This window comes from Choristoneura fumiferana, chromosome 20, assembly GCF_025370935.1.
Source record: "Choristoneura fumiferana chromosome 20, NRCan_CFum_1, whole genome shotgun sequence".
In the NCBI taxonomy this organism is placed as follows: domain Eukaryota; kingdom Metazoa; phylum Arthropoda; class Insecta; order Lepidoptera; family Tortricidae; genus Choristoneura; species Choristoneura fumiferana.
In genome coordinates, this window is record NC_133491.1 from 10,128,300 (window position 1) to 10,145,188 (window position 16,889).

Sequence of the window (16,889 nt, forward strand, 5' to 3'; positions counted from 1 at the left end):
TAGTTCTGTTATCTATTTTCATTTAGGTTTTTGTGAAGGAAAGAAAACTTACTGTGAGTGAATTCAAAATAATGAATGATCTTTTGTTATTCATTGTTCACATGAAAAGGTGACAACGTAAAATAGTAAGGGAGCCCAAGCGGGAAAATCGTCTTTTTTTCGACTCATATTTGCTGGAGGTATTCAACAGGGTGCAAGGTATCCTGCCTTATATTAATCTGCCGAGCTTCACGAAATCCTCAAATCCTTGTTGACCTCCCCTACTATACATGAATAATATAGTTTGTTATCAGAATGGAAAGAAAAAAAGCCCTTGAATTAAACTCAAAGAATAACATTAGGTTCAAACAAGATAAAATAGCATCGAAACAAATTGCGTAGCGTCTAGAAAAATAACATCTTTTGCATTTACAGTTTTACTCTTTCGTCCATTTGCGTCTCAAAGAAATAAAGACATAAAACTGGATGCGAAACGATTTGCTGTTTCTTTTATAGTGTGTTTCAATAAATTTTATCACGAAATAACATTACGTTAATACTAAATTGTGAGGAGTGCGTGCATACTTTTAACAATTGAAAACTAAAATGACAAAAGCAATTTGATATTATGAAGCTGCATTATGATTATATTATTTGGTAAGGAAAAATTGTGATGCTTTAGATGCAAATACAGATCTGTCTATTTTTAATTCCCGACACAAAAACAGGGATGTTATAAGTTTGACACCAATAATGTCTGTCTGTTTGTGGCATCGTAACTCTTAAACGGATGAACAGATTTCGATGTGATTTTTTGAGTGAGTTTCCTTGTGATGGTTTTTAGTTAAGGTTTCATTAAAATCAGGTCAACCATTTTGAAATATTGACCTTTGAAAGGACAATGTCAGGTTGTTTTCAACTTTTCTTAATTAGGTTATCACCGAATCCATTAATTGTTCACAATTTAACTAAAACAAACCTAACCTAACCAAAGATAAACGTACGAGTGCTCGTCACTGGCCCAATAGTTGGCATACTTAATCTTATGTCATTAGCAATAGAGATGACAGCAGGGTGTCGGCTATTGGGCATTAGCGTGTCGACCACTCGGACGTGTACCTTATATAGAGTTCTCAATTATGACAAACATTTCATTATGGCAACCGCGTGAAAGGCGTGACTATATACACATTGAAACAAAAATTTGTTGCTGCCTAAGTAATAATTTGAAGACAGCCTGTATAATGTAGATACCTTTTCACTCTTCGACTAGAGTCGATACTGTTTGTGTAAGCTCTGAAAGTACTGGACTGAATTAAGACATCTTTCCACTAATGAAAAGAAATACTATTCCAGATCGAAATAAGTTACTTTTTTGCCTGAGGGAGGCAGATGAAGTTGCGGGTCACCGATAGTGATAAATAATCCATACTAATATTATAAATGCATAAGTGTATGTGTTTGTATGTTATCCGTCTTTCACGTCAAAACGGAGCGACGGATCGACGCGATTTTTAGCATAGACTTAGTTTATAGACCTGACGACCGGATGGCCAAGTGGTTAGAGAACCTGACTACGAAGCTTAAGGTCCCAGGTTCGAATCCCGGCCGGGGCAGATACTATTGTATGAATAATACGAATGTTTGTTCTCGGGTTATGGATGTTTAATATGTATTTAAGTATGTATTTATCTATATAAGTATGTTTATCCGTTGACTAGTGTCCATAGTACAAGCTTTGCTTAGTTCGGGACCAGGTCAATTGGTGTCAAGTGTCCCATGATATTTATTTATTTATTTATTGGCCAGAGAGTGACATAGGCTACATTTTATCCCGGAAAAATGCACAGTTCCCGAGAGAATAGCGCGCGTTAACCGAATTCCATACAGGCGAAGCCGCGGGCAAAAGCTAGTTATTAATAATGCCGGAAATATGTTTTTTTTTCAGCTATCGTGTCATATCTAATAATCAACGCTAATGCGCATAGCGAAACCATTAAGGTCAGTATTAGTGATAAAATAAAAGTGATCGCGCCACTGGCAAGTTAGCGTGAATAAAAAAAGTAACCATGAAAAAATAACTTGTTATACCTATGTCAAATTACATTCCCGGCGCGAAACGTTATTCGCTTAATTCATATTTCATACCGTGTTGAATATGTCGGATGTGTGTTGAAATGGAAGTCTTTAGCCTGATGATGATGATGATGATGATTTAAAAGTAGTCTTAGAAAAAGTATTGTAGACAACGTTGCATAACTTGATCTTAAAAAGCTCGTGGCATCTTTCATAGCGATATTCGCCTGCGACTCATATCGCTACCCACGCTGACTCGCGTTTTAAGACCTTACTTATACAACAGTTGCATAAAATACTAAAGAAGTAAAACGTGAACGTGTTTCATAGACACAAATAAATAACAAAATGGAATCCAGAGCCAACTAATACGGTTAAATGCTCGAATGAATGGAGCCTTTGTGAAAGCTTTTAGTCGGGCAATTTACTTTGAGGCTGTCAGATAATCCTTTAGTTTGGCTTCAACCCGATCCTTATATGCCCATTATAATACCCGACCGAACAGAAGATAAAGTTTTTCACAGTCATTTGTATATGTGTTAGTATGTACAATTTTCATAGTAAATGTCATTATGAATTTCAATGTCCGACAGTGCGAGGTCATGGAATGATATTTTCTACAAATGCTTCCTTGGTAGAATCGTTCGACAATACAGGTCGTACCAAGACCATGCCACAGTGCCACATGGAGGGGAATTATCTTAAATATTATTGTAGATAGTCAATTTTACTGAAAGGGAACTTCGTTTTCACTTTAAAAACAATTTTGACTGCATTGCAAAGAGTTATGAATAATACAAGATAAATACCCTTCGATTTTTGTTCTTTTTTGTTCACCTGTACTCGTATACATGCAGGTTGAATACCTACGAAATGTTACATATATAGGACCTTTGTAACCGTATTCTGGAAAATAAATTGGTTTAAATTTGTAGAACGAAGAAGAGTGTAAGATCGCAGACTTGTGCGTGCACGACAAAGTTCCAATGTGCGGCATCGACTCCTGCGGCGAGATGAGGACCTTCATAGACACATGCGACATGCACGAGTTCAACTGTGACAGCAAGAAAGGTGTCTTTATCGTCTTTTTCATTACCGTCATCATCATTATCGACATTGTCATTATTTTCATGTTTCAGATTTCAAACAGCGTCCGATCCATGAGTGCTGGGTCACCTGCAAGCGCGGGCGCTCTTTTAAGAAGCCGGAATTCAACACCGACTGCAATTTAAACGCGAAAAATAGAATATGAATATTTAAGTACTTATTGCTGTTTCATTAATAGAGCTCATCGATCTGATTGCACCTTTACCTACGTCATCGAGTAAACATGGAGACAGTTCTTACTACTACGTACGACACTTACCACCACAAAGTTACTTATAAAAATAACAACTTTGTCCTAGATATTTTCTTGATCAAAATTCCGTCATACGTAGGTTTACTAGGTACTTTGGTTAAGGAAGGAACGACCCCGAGTGGCGACCACGAACCGGAAGACGAAGCGTTGGGTTGGCAGGTCTCTCGCTAGATGGACTGACGACAGCGTGAGAGTTGCGGAAATCCGGTGGACACTAGTGGCAAATTGTCTTTCATTGTGTCGTTCTAAGGAAGAGGCCTTTATTCAGCAGTGGATGTCTTCCAGCTGAATTGATGTTGTACTTACACCTACTTTTAAAAAAAACAACACCATTGGTTAGTAGAATAAGTAAGTCAAATAATTGCCCAAGGAAGCCTCTCAAGCACACAATTTACATCATGATTGCAAACGCTATGTGACAACTAGCTTAGACAACTCAAGTCTCAAATACAAAAGCTTGCCACGACGCTACAGGCCGAAATTGCCTATCAAAAAAAAATCCAGATGTACCTACGTGTACCTATCAATTTGCCCAATGGAACTCAAGCGGACTTGTTTTTTTTTACATAACTTTGGGGTCGTTAAGGGTTTTATTTAACATGTTTATCATAAAAAAATCACCAGTTAAGGTTTCTCTGTTAGCTAACACGAACGAGAGAACAGTTTTGTGTCCTTGAAAAGTGCTAATATTTTAGGTTAGGGCCTTTGGGGTTGAAAGTTTCAACACACTCAGTACGCACGTACAAAGTTTAAAACATGTCCGCTTTGAACACGAGTCTATTGTCGAGAGAATTAAGGCGTGTTTCGGCTTAGTTATTTTTTCACGTAGGTCTAAAGCTAAACTTTTAACTTATCAGCTCAATAATTTGATATATTCTGTAGTTGAAAATATAGCTAATAAACTAGCAGGCATTTTTTGTAAAATAACTTTATAATAAGATTAATGGACTGACTGACAACGAACAACCATGTCAAAGACAAGTGAAGTTTTTCTAGCTCCATCAGTTCACCACGAGCTACAGAAACTTGTGGTATAATCCTCTAAAAAGAAGGGATTATTCGTAATTCCCATGGAACGCAAAGTTTCATTTATGTTAACTTACTTTATTTTTTTAAATCAAATCAGTATAATACGAGTTAAGTTCATATTTAGCAACGCGCAACGTGGGTGGGGTATTAAAATATTGAAGGCAATAAAACTTCATTTTATTTACACCCACACTCTGATTCCATTGAGTTCACGAAAAAAAAGAAAACGTGAAGCAAAAAATGTTACGGTGAAAACATATAAATTTATTTTATTCGCTCCCGTTTTGCTTTTTATAGAACATGTAACAAAGTTTTAATACATTTTATTTCCAACGATAAAATTTCGCCGCCATGAACACATGCTACTTACAACTAGTTCACAAAATGGCGACATAAAACATGTACCACTATATCATAAATCATGATCTCACTATCGTAATTACTGTCAATAATGAGAATAGTATTTTCGATTGTGTTTTCCGCTTTGACGATATCGCGATGCGAAGCACACGTCGAGTCTGCAAAGGTTTGATATCTTCGTTTTGATTTTATTGTTATCTTCAAGAATTCTAGTTGTGAAGAAAAGGGCGAGGGTCGGTCAAGGAAGAAAACAATGGAGATCAACTAAAAACTCACCCAAGAACCCCACCTGTGCCTGGAATGGTCCTCTCCCGGCATTTCAGCAAGGCTCTGTAGGTAAATAATAAGCCCCTAAAACCTACCTCATATAAAATTGTAAAACTAAAAACAAATTCCTATTTTAGCCCGTAAGCCGACTTAACACCAAAAAAATAGTACATACTTTTTGTATTTATTCACAATTCTGCTCGCGTGAACTACGTCTGGCTGAGCTAGACTGTATTTTTCTTAATTCCGATGGAAATTCCCAAAAATAATATCGTGTTCTTCGTTTATGTTGTTTGAAGGACACCCAAGCAAGTTTATTTTATTTATACTAACTTAAGAGGTTAAGATATCGGTATTTTATATGAGTACGTCCAGATCACGGAGAAATATCGGTATCTATATAACAAATTTTATCCAAATCCGTTTAACTGCACACATAGTTAGAAACCTTTGCATTCATAATAATATAACAAGGATAATTACATTGCAGATTTGCTTATTTCTCAAATTTGTTTTCGCGTTTCTGCGAAAACTAGGAAAGGTACAAACATAAAGGTAAACAAAACATCCTTTCCGTGGAATAATACCGCGTTTCGTGTACAAATTATGCATGAAAACGCGAAAGTCTAACTGCGTAAGAACAAGGTTAGACGTTCTTGCTTTTCGATTGATTAATAAAACATTTACGAAACTGTACCGACAGTTTCATCTTACAGACGTGACCCTCGTTTGTCCCTTTTATAATATATGATTAAGACAGGGACAACATTTGTCGAGCCATCACAAAAGTAAAGAGAGATAATGTATGTATGCTTGCCACATTGCGGTCTGTTTCTGTGTTTGAAAATAGATATGCAGCTTTTAACTATACAAGTAACCCCTAAGTCCCTTCAGGGTATAAGTCCGGCTTTGTAATTAACACTTTTTTTGTAACCTTTTTGTACAATAAAGAATATAAACAAACGAACAATTTAAACAAGTATAAACATGTTTAACTGTTGCCTATAGGCTGTAGCTGTACCCGTAGTTTTTGAAGCTTTTGGAAGAAAACTTTAACACTAACGAATTTAATGGGTCGTTGTTTTCTGTCGTCATAGTTAATATTATTAATAAATATTCTTACTACATATTATTTATTTTTAATAAATATTCTTACTTAGTTTTACGGGATGACCGTACAAGTAAAAATTTGGAATTGAAATAAAAAATACAAAAAGATTCCAAAAAACCAATCTTAATAAATATTCTATTCTGTAGTACAGTCACCTGCATTAATATCTGCTACAGCAGAGCGTGCAAAAATATCGAACACGTCCTACCGGCCCTAGAAATAAAGTCGTACTTTCCATTGCCCTTGTTAATGCATTTGTTGTTTGTTTATTTATTGTTACGTACATTTTACTAACAAATACCAATATATTACTGAAAAATCAAATGGTTTTTTTCTGAAATTCCCTCATTTTTTGAAGTCGTTTAATAATGACCTACGTTTTGTGCCTTTTGCTTACAAACAGAGCTCCACCAACACTGGATATTTATAATTATGTCGATATGGCCGCGAGTCTTCGCACTTGGCCGGTTTTTGTTAGAGTCACGTCTTGCTGTTACTGTTTTATGGTACGAGTATCAACCTACTCTATTGGTTTATATTGTACCATGACATTGCTCATGACACTGTGTACTTACCATAACATTATTACTCGTTTGTTACCGTGACAAGTCCCGATTGTGGTATTAATAACGAGTGAAAATCACGAAAGTTTAAAACATTACAATCAAAAATCAATCAATCAATCAATAGAAGATTGTACAACAAGAGCATAAAACGAGCCATTTTACCCGAGGCGTTCATATAGCCACCCGAGCCGGTACGGCGAGGGTAGATAGACACGTCGAGGGGAAAATGGGTTTAATGCTCGAGTTTTACGCTCTGCTTTTCACTTCGATGGCGAGGAAATTAAATAGCAACAGTGGAAACAATGATTCACTTTCTATGTACCTTTTATTTTTTATGCATTATTATAATAATTCAATTTTTTTATTTTACTGATTTATTATGATTGATTTGAATGATTTTTAGTTTTATATAAATTAAAAATTATCTAAAAAATATACAGAAACTTTTTTGTTTGTGGCTGTTGACACCTGATTACCTTGGTCTTAAGTTGGTCTTAAGTTGGTCTTAGACGAAGATTTTATTTTATGCACTAGAGCATAAAAAGTCATTTTATGTCGCCTAGATATAGTTAAACACGAACTTTACGAGCATGAAAAGTGAAAAATACAAGGTTAAAAATATAAGGTTAAGGTACATTACGAGACATTGCTTTATTTAAGTTCATTTTGTTCTTATAGTTGGAGGAAGAGTGTAAAATAGCTGACATCTGCCGCCACGACCAAGTCCCAATATGTGGGATCGACTCCTGCGGCGAAATGCGCACCTTCATAGATACCTGCGACATGCACGAGTTCAACTGCGACAGTCAGAAAGGTAATCACCGTAGCAAAAATTTTGAAAATTTGAAATCAGTTTGCTGCGCCAGTGTCTCCGGACCGGTACAACTTGGGGATCTCCAAAAACCAACCTTACTCATTTCTCAAGCAGCCGGCAAGCATCCGTAACTCAGTTTGTGTTATGGATGTCCATGGGCGGCGGCGCCTTTTGCAGTGATTGCTTTCCATCAGGTGACCCGCCTGCTCATATCTCCCTATCGTATACAAAAAGGAAACCTTGACTTATCGGTCATCTTCATCATCATCATGTCAGCCGAAAGTCGTCCACTGCTGGACATAGGCCTCCCCAAGGCTCTCCACTCAGACCGGTCTTGTGCTTTTCGCATCCACCGCTAACCCGCGATCTTAACAAGGTCGTCTTAACCGGGGGTTTATCGGTGATACTCGGTAATTATAATTAGGTACTACTATTAATACTATTATGTTACACAGATCTGTGACAGATCTCACATTGTAAATTGTATAAAATCGATGGCAGCTGTCAGTTCTGATGCCTTTGCTAGTAACCGGGTTGGCAACTATTTAAATGTAAATATTTTACCATTTTGAGCTCAGCATAAAATCATACGCAATATCATTAACAAGTAGGTATCACAGATAAGCCAAGGTTTGCCCATTTAGGCAAACCATTGGCAATTATGCCTATATTTTCAGGATTCCTTATGTCAAATGACTGTTTTCGTAAAACAACATCCTGATTGTACTTTTTGTTAACTGTAGTTACATTATCATCTAAACTGAGCTGAATATCTGTACAACTTCCAAGTCACGTTTACTATAAGTATCTAAGCGGGTGAAATGCAACTTGACCTCAGTAAACATACAAATATTGCAAGATTGGAAAAACAAATCGCAGTTTAAGACTTCACTTAAAATATGACAAGAAATCAAACATTAAAGGAAAAAATATTTTTCCACTGCTAGGTATCTCGCTACAGTTTTATTACGAACTATAAAGCTGACTCAAGGATTGCTGCGACTGAGTTGTTCTGCGAAACTTTATGCCCGCCAGTTATGAACCACTCAAACGAGATCTCGATAATTCTAAGAAAACGTTTAGCTGTAGGGTACTTCAGAGATCAGATTACACTGGAAACTTGAACACCCACTTGGGCGCCAATGAAAATAGTATTAAGTCAGTCTGGAGATGAGAGTTCGTTCCTTAGGGCTTATAATGAATTATTTTTATGTTAATTCTAACGATTGTATTTTATTAACTTGCTAAACATAAAGTGAGAGTTTTCTAACAATAACCTTATATTTCTAAAAATAAGGTGCTATTAAAAATACAATGGCAAAATGGCGAGCCACATCGCTCCAAAGGCAGATAACAACAGAGTTACAGGTTGGGAGAGAAAATTTCTCGAGTCGCGTCGCCGAACGAAGACGAAGCGTTAGCACGCCTCCCAGTAGGTGGACTGACGACATCATCTTAAGAGTTGCGGGCAACCGTGGATGCAAGTGGCGAGTTGTCGTTCTAAGAGGGAGGTCGTTGCTCTGCAATACTTAGACGTCTTCCGGTTGGTGATGACTAAAAATTCACTCTGAATATCGATTTCGTTGCAGTGTAGTTTTTAAATGTTTTCGAAAACCCCAGTTTTCCCAGAAACTTTTCTTTCGGGACTTAATCACAAATACTATATTTATTTTTAAATTACCTTGACGTTTGGACTAGAACTCGTGACCACGGCCGCTGTAATGTAATACGATTTGTGGTCGAAAAGTCGAGGTAATTTTAACAATAAATATATTAGTGATCATTTATTTATTTATATGAGTTATTGAATTTATCACTGATAAAGTCCCAAAATATATTAGTTATGAGTGAGAATCGCGAAAGTTTAAAACATTAAGGGGCTGTTTCACCACCCATTGATTAATTTTATTTGACGGATAAATGTGATGCCGTCTCCTTTATTCCAGCAAAACAAACAGAGACGGCATCACATTTATCCGTCAAATAAAATTATCAATTGATGGTGAAACAGGGTGTAAGTGTTACATCTTTTAGTTGTACGTATTTCAATTTATTCAGTTCAATCTGTTATTGTAGCAAAAACGTGTAGAAGTTACTGATCTACTTGTGAGATAATCAGTGAGTGGAATCAATTAATGAGCTAGCTTGCTCCATTTTTTCGTTTTCTGTCACTTTTGCTATCATTTATTTTACATTTTATTTTGCATAATCCATGTCGTAGAGCAATCGAAAAAAAGTCTTGTGTAAACAGCATTTATTTGACGATGTCGTAAAGTGTCGTTCATTGCATACAAATTTAGCGCATTGCAAGGCTTTGTGTAGTTTAACGAATAACGTTTCACCCGCAATTTAATGCTGAATCTCGTTGAATATCAATTGTCTTTATAAAGAGACACTAACTTTAAATTGGGGTCATATCGTTACTGTTGTGTGAATTTCTTTTGCAATATAAGGTAAGGTATAGACTACAGAACATACGAATGTAAAATAATGATGATTCCAAGCCCCTATTTCTTCTTCTTCTTCTCTTTTAAAATATGGCTTTTCTGTCCTAGTTAATAGGACAATTTCGCCAGTGTCAAAGTAAACTCTCTTTGAGAGGGACGTTGTACGGTGGTTGTAGTTTTTGCAACTTGATATTATAATTCCAGAAACCACGTGGAGACAATTTGCGCATTAAAAAATGTCAAACACGAGAGCAATATAGAATTTTGAGATCACTGTTCACTGTTAAGGTTAATCGCCGCATAAAACACTATCAAAATTATACTTCAACTAGCCAAAGAAACAGAAATAGCAAAATTAGATATTGTCTACATCCGCCATGTTCGAATGCTGCAAATCGAATCGCCCCTATTTCACCAACGTGACAATTGTTAGTGACATATGTCGAATGTCATTTTTTTTATTTGTATCTGTTGTCACCAGAGAGCGGAATTTTAGTGTAATTTTTTGACCCGTCATAGTAATTTCTCACTTTTCGACTCTACCTAAGTGATGTCAATAATAATAGACCTTAAATTAGATTGTCGTAAACGTATCATGTTATGTAGAGTTATTTCGAGTCAAATGAATATTTGACTGTAAAAGAAGTAAAAAACCTGGAAAATATGAAAAAAAAAACATCTAATTCTTTTAAAGAGACATTAATGGAACATTTTTTAACATTACAACAGAATAATTTAAAAAATGAAATTTTAATAAAACTGAACTGAAATTATTCAATTAGAAATTGTTATCCATTCATTGTTCATTGCATTCTATGTCTATTTCACATTTTCAACTGCGCTCGAAAGTGAATTGGAAGAGATCGCTCTTAATCTTAAAGCCGCCTATTGTTAACCTGTTTACTTCTACTTTTAACCTTCTTTAGTACCTATGTCGTGTATCGATATATGTATGTACTAGCTTTTGCCCGCGGCTTCGCTCGCGTTAAGTTTGGGGTAACATAAACATACATTTACTTTCTCCGATCCTTTTTTTCGTGTTTTGGTTGATTTTTTGGAGGATTACATGGAAATATAGATACAGTAAGACGTTGTTTTAGACAAAATGGTGCACATTTTGGAATTCAAAAATCAACCTTCATTCGTAATTAATCATTCATAATTCGTACCAACTCTTAAACCCTGTTTTGCTGAAACGTTAAAGACGTTAAAGTACTACGCGTTTCTTTTGCCGGCGTCTTCCTACACGATATAGGATTGTATCTCGAGAAATTGTAAAGTCCCCGCGGGATATGAATTACTGTTATGATCTATTTTAATATTCTTACTTAATTGTCGATGAGAGACATATTGTAGCTTTCTATTATTGAAAGAATTTTGAAAATCTGCCCCGAAATTGAATTCACTTATTTTTATTCTGCGGAAATTTTGCATTTAAAAAAAAAGTCTGTCCATCAGGGATATTGTAGCTTTCTATTGGTAATAGAATTAATTAAATCAGCTTAGTAGTTTCAGAGATTACCCCCATCAAACAAAGAAACAAACAAAGTTGAGATATTTTTCTATTCCATGGGATTTTCTAAAAATCATTCCCTAGTGCACCTCTCTATTACTTTAACCATCTATGCCAATTTCAAGTCTCTAGCACCAGCAGTTTTGGCTATGTTTTGTCTGTCAGTCAACCAGTCATGGTACTGTTCAGGTTGAGTTAGGTATCGAATTATAAATAAATCAACCCTGAAGTTGAATTTACTTTTTGCTATCCCGCGGGAATTTTACGTTTTCCCGGAGAAAAGTAGCGTATGCCAATCAGGGATAATGTAGCTCCCAATTGGTAAAATATCTTTTTAAATCAACCCCAATGATGAATTTACTTAAGTATTTCGATCCTGCGGGAATTTCCATTCTTCTGTAGAAAAGCAGCCTATGTCAATCAGAGATACTGCCAATTACTATTAGTGAAAGAATTTTTAAAATCAGCTCCGGATTTGGACTTCTATGTACCTATCCTGCGGGAATTTTGCATTTTCCCAAAGAAGAGTAATCTATACCAATCAGCAATAGTGTAGCTTTATATTAGTGGAAGAATTTTTAAAATCAGCTCTGAAGTTGAATTCAGTTTTTTCTATCCCATGGGAATTTTGGATTTTCCGAAAAAAAAAGTGGCCTATGTCAATCGAGGATAGTCATATTATATCATATGAAAGAATTTTTAAAATCAGACCCAAAGTTGAATTCACTTATTTCTATCCCGCGGGAATTTTGCATTTTCCCGAAGAAGAGTAGTCTATACTAATGAGGAATAGTGTAGCTTTCTATTGATGAAAGAATTTTTAAAATCATCCCCGAAGTTGCATTCAGTTTTTTCTATCCCATGGGAATTTTGTAATTTCTCGAAGAAAAAGTAGCCTTTGTCATTTTGGGGATAGTCATATCACATAATATGTAAGATTTTTTTAAATCAGCTCCGAAATTGAATTAATTTATTTCTATCCCGCGGGAATTTTGCATTATCCCGGATAAAAAGTAATCTATGTCAATCAAAGATAGTGTAGCTTACTAACGGTGAAAAAAATTTAAAATCGGCTCAATAGTTTCAGAGATTCGACTACAAACAAAAAAGCGAAAAAAGTTTAGATATTTCCCTATCCCGTGGGAATTTCGAAAAATCCTTTCTTAGTGCGCGTCTACATCTATTAAGGAACATATATTCCAAATTTCAAGTTTCTAGCCCCAGTGGTTTGGGCTGTGCGTTGATCTATAAGTCAGTCAGTCAGTCAGTCAGTCAGTTTCTTCTTTTATATATATAGATATCGGAAGTCGATAAGTGAGAAGTCACCATGACAGGTCAAAAAATGCCATGAAAATTCCGCTTTCTGGTTGTATTATTTTTCCTAGTCCACATTTATTTGTAGATTTGTCGGTAAATCTTGACATGAAATTAAAGCTTTGCGCTTCAAAGGTTTATTTATTTATTTTAAGGAGAGCAAACAGAAGCAAAGTGTATACAATATGCACTTATAAAATAGATACATTCTTAAATTCACTTACTCCCTAACGAGCCCCCACTAAGAAATATGGTATAAGTGATTATGTAGACTTACACTATACACTGTGATACATTCAACAACGTTACAATTGTAGTTGTTCGTGATTAAAATAAGCGTATTTTCATTATGGGTCTCAATGAAAGTAGTAGTCTCGCACCTGTCAGCGTGGTGGAATAGGGCCCAAAGGGGCTACTACGAAACTTGAAAATCGGAGAAAAACCGGGTGTGGCCTGTAATATGAGCAAATAATTAAAACATAGATCGTACTCGTGAAGCCGTGGTGGCCTAGTGGAAAGCCGTGGTGGCCTAGTGGTTTGACCTATCGCCTCTCAAGCAGAGGGTCGTGGGTTCAAACCCCGGCTCGCACCTCTGAGTTTTTCCAAATTCATGTGCGGAATTACATTTGAAATTTACCACGAGCTTTGCGGTGAAGGAAAACATCGTGAGGAAACCTGTACAATCCTGCGAAGCAATTCAATGGTGCGTGTGAAGTTCCCAATCCGCACTGGGCCCGCGTGGGAACTATAGCCCAAGCCCTCTTGTTCTGAGAGGAGGCCTGTGCCCAGCAGTGGGACGTATATAGGCTGGGATGATGATGATGATGACTCGTGAAACTAAACAACATTAGTTCAGCGACTTTTAAAAATAATGGAGTCTTTAAACTTTCCTTTTTTCATACAAATTAAATACTGCTATCAATGTACGCCATCCTGAACACAACTGATGTCGCCTGTCACGCTACAGACATCAAGCATTTTGCTTTACAAATAATTTCGAATAAACTTTAAAATGTAATAAAAAATAATTATTTTTAAAAGTCGCTGAACTAATGTTGTTCATTTTCAAGAGTATGATCTATGTTTTAATTATTTGCTCATATTACAGGCCACACCCGGTATGAAGTGGCTTTGTCAGGTAATTCTTACAAAGATATATGCAATTTCACTTTTTATAAAAATTTATTTTTTGTTATTTGTATGAATAAACAACCTTATTTAACTTCCAGATTTTACACAAAAACCCGTTCACGAATGTTGGGTGACCTGTAAAAGAGGAAGAAGCTTCAAGAAACCCACGTACGGAGAAGGATGTGACATGGATAAAGCGGGACCTTACGGGTAATATTATAAGGTCAAGGACAATGTGGTGGTATTAAATGTCAACTCGGATGACTTATACAATCGGAGTATAGGTGAAAAACTTAAGTAAAGGACCTGGTTGTATGTAGTAGTGCACAGAATTGATATAGAGCTTAAGAGAAGTTTCCCTGCCGGCCGCGCGGCCGCGTTAGGTATTCGTTTGGGATATCGCTGTCTTTATCTCTCTCTCTCTCTCTCTCTCTCTCTGACATAAGCGCTCGCAGCTGTGATTTTTTAGATTTTTGTAAAAATGCTTTATTAGTCTGTTATTCTCGTGCAAAGTTGACATCTTTTTTTGTCGACTTTTGAGCTCCTGTAATTCTGATATTACACATTTATATGAAAATCTGAAAAACCACAGGCATAGATAATAACATCTAGTCCATACTTACAAAATGTCATCTATTTCTGTTACCTAGTTTTCAAATGAGACCCGGACTACGTTTGTATGAGGAATGGAACAAGGAGACTTCTCTTAAGTCACTTTTCTAATTTGGAACGTCAATTTGTTTATACGAACACGTTACAACTACGTACAACAGGTCCTTTATTTAATTAAGTTTTTCACCTGTAATTTCGTCATTTAACTATCCATGAGGTGTCGATTTTGGAAGGCACGCCGATAAAATTGTTATTGACATTTTATTTGGTATTTTTTTAGCGACACTCAAGGTGTTTAGGTACTTAAAATATATTTTCAAAAATTGACTCCCGATAAGTAATCAATATTACGAGTAACTAGATTTTGAATAAGTTTAATTAGATAGCAATAGGAGACTAACCCCCTGTTTCACCATCCATTGATTAAATTTATCTGACGGATAAATGTGATGCCGTCTCTGTTTGTTTTGTTCGAATAGACGGAGACGGCATCACATTTATTCGTCAAATTAAGGTAATCAATGAGCGGTAAAACAGCCGCTAAGAATAGAACTGACAGGTCATCATCATCATGTCGTCACACTGATTTCCTTTTTTTAATCCTGACTGTGTAAAACGTAAAACAATATAGTAAAATTAAATTTAAAAATTAATTAATCAGTAACTTGTGATTGTGTGAAGAATAAAAGAATTTAGTTTATCAAACATAGTTTTTTATTTTATTCTAATTTTGAACAATAACTTACAATAAGTACTTATTGTTCGAGATCACAGCTCTACTTTATTAACTACCTACCTAGAAATATACATAATAATATATCTTTAATTATTTTTGTACCAAAATATTATCCTCCCTGAGTGTAATCAACAGTAAGATACATGGGGTGTATAGATATGGAACTGAAAAATATATAACATGTACAGACGATTCTATAGTCAAGGAGTTGGTCTATATTTTAACTGACTATACCATGTGATTCTCACTCCATAGACAAATATTAGATTTAGCTTTTGTCTATACAACAAAAGAATGGCAACACACAGGTCTTCTTTAAAAAACATGCACAAACTATTTTAATATTAAATAGTAACATTGAATTTTAATTAACACAAAATAGTAAAAATTCTTGACAAGTTTACCTTCGCACTAATTATCTATAATTCAGTATTTAAAATAAATTATTTAAATTACCTGCATGCATAATAAAAACTTTACAAGCTACCAAGAAATTAAAATAAATATAAAATCTCTACTAGTATCCTAAATGACTTGATTTTATGAAGATTTAGATAGCACTAAAATTTATGTTATGACTATTTCATTTAGTTATAACTAGGTAAAATGCTTATTAAAAACAAGATTACGATATTTAACATTAATATGTTTCAATATTTACAAACACATAAAAAATATATCTATATTATAGCCTATTATATAAACTTACATCTAGTAAAACTACTTATTTCTACATTATGTAATTTAAAAGCAATTTTGAGCACTAGGTACAAAACTTAACAGATAAGGCGAATGTATGTATGTTCACGATCAAATCACGAAATGTGTTATCAATTGATACAAAATATTTATATGCACCTTCATCATTGACAGAATATGTAAGCTATCAGTTCATCGTACAAAAAACCTGCAAAGTGGAAAATATCTACAACTGGAAACAAAAATGGAGTTCCGTTACTTTTGAAATCAGTCATATGGGATAAACGTACGCAGTGGGTAACGTCAATCACATACATTTCGGACAGAAATGGAATTGGTTGTGATAAAATTTAAAGTACTTACAAGAAAGCATCTATTAGTAAAGTGCTGTATTTTTATATGCACTCTAGGTACTATTGTGTTTTATTATTGTGCCCAAATTAGTTTCTTTAGTATTTTATGCTCAATTTATGGTTAACAAGCAATATAGAAACTAACTGAATTTTGGAAAAATAATGCTTCCCGTCAATATTCCGTAAGCGCTGGTTATCTTGAATTAACAGATATGTAAAAGATTTCACTGCAAAATGAGCTTCTGATTCCGATTTTTATTTTTGATGAATATAACTGATCCTCTGCGATTCCACTTATTCTAGTTTCACTACATTTCGAAACTTTAATGCCGATCCAAGAATCCAGCGCTCTTGACTATCTTGTAGATGCTCGACCTAGGGATCTTCTCAGCTTCCCTTTCCACCACCTGCATCTCCTTGTTAGTAAACCAGGACTCTTTAGCCAGACCCTCTGCAACCGCTGGGTTATCATAGAAATCCCTGGATTTCAACAGTTCTCTAGGTAACTGGCTCTCAACAGCT

General features: G+C 35.3%; 3 protein-coding genes across 4 annotated transcripts; 2 read left to right on the plus strand and 1 right to left on the minus strand.

Annotated features, from left to right (window-relative positions):
- The first annotated feature begins 461 nt into the window (after window positions 1–461).
- LOC141439203 (uncharacterized) lies at window positions 462–3,318 on the plus strand. 2 transcript variants are annotated; one of them, XM_074103387.1, is made up of 4 exons: window positions 462–636; window positions 1,928–1,980; window positions 2,991–3,126; window positions 3,195–3,318. In XM_074103387.1, exons 1-4 carry the CDS (start codon window positions 621–623, stop codon window positions 3,305–3,307), a joined length of 318 nt encoding a protein of 105 aa, XP_073959488.1. In that variant the 5' UTR covers window positions 462–620; the 3' UTR covers window positions 3,308–3,318. The 2 variants fall into 2 exon arrangements, with proteins under 2 accessions (XP_073959488.1, XP_073959487.1); XM_074103386.1 differs by lacking the exon at window positions 462–636 and adding an exon at window positions 643–797.
- A 1,333-nt stretch (window positions 3,319–4,651) lies between these two features.
- Window positions 4,652–16,570, plus strand: LOC141439150 (uncharacterized). Its single transcript, XM_074103305.1, has 3 exons — window positions 4,652–4,970; window positions 7,427–7,562; window positions 14,066–16,570. The coding sequence occupies exons 1-3, from the start codon at window positions 4,896–4,898 to the stop codon at window positions 14,179–14,181; spliced, it is 327 nt and encodes a 108-aa protein (XP_073959406.1). The 5' UTR covers window positions 4,652–4,895; the 3' UTR covers window positions 14,182–16,570.
- Window positions 16,571–16,668: 98 nt separating this feature from the next.
- Window positions 16,669–16,889, minus strand: LOC141439149 (uncharacterized; the record flags this gene model as incomplete). Its single annotated transcript, XM_074103304.1, is given in 1 exon segment — window positions 16,669–16,889. A coding segment is annotated over 1 exon segment (199 nt), but the record flags the coding sequence as incomplete, so codon positions are not given.

Bases quoted from the DNA above. Each gene is read 5' to 3' on its own strand.
- LOC141439203 (XM_074103386.1), top strand. From the start codon at position 770: ATGAACAGATTTCGATGTGATTTTTTGA. The intron at 798-1,927 runs GTGAGTTTCCTT...TTTTTTTTTCAG, and splicing joins ATTTCGATGTGATTTTTTGA to CTATCGTGTCATATCTAATA. The intron at 3,127-3,194 runs GTGTCTTTATCG...TTCATGTTTCAG, and splicing joins CAACTGTGACAGCAAGAAAG to ATTTCAAACAGCGTCCGATC.
- LOC141439150 (XM_074103305.1), top strand. From the start codon at position 4,896: ATGAGAATAGTATTTTCGATTGTGTTTTCCGCTTTGACGATATCGCGA. The intron at 4,971-7,426 runs GTTTGATATCTT...TTGTTCTTATAG, and splicing joins CACACGTCGAGTCTGCAAAG to TTGGAGGAAGAGTGTAAAAT. The intron at 7,563-14,065 runs GTAATCACCGTA...TTTAACTTCCAG, and splicing joins CAACTGCGACAGTCAGAAAG to ATTTTACACAAAAACCCGTT.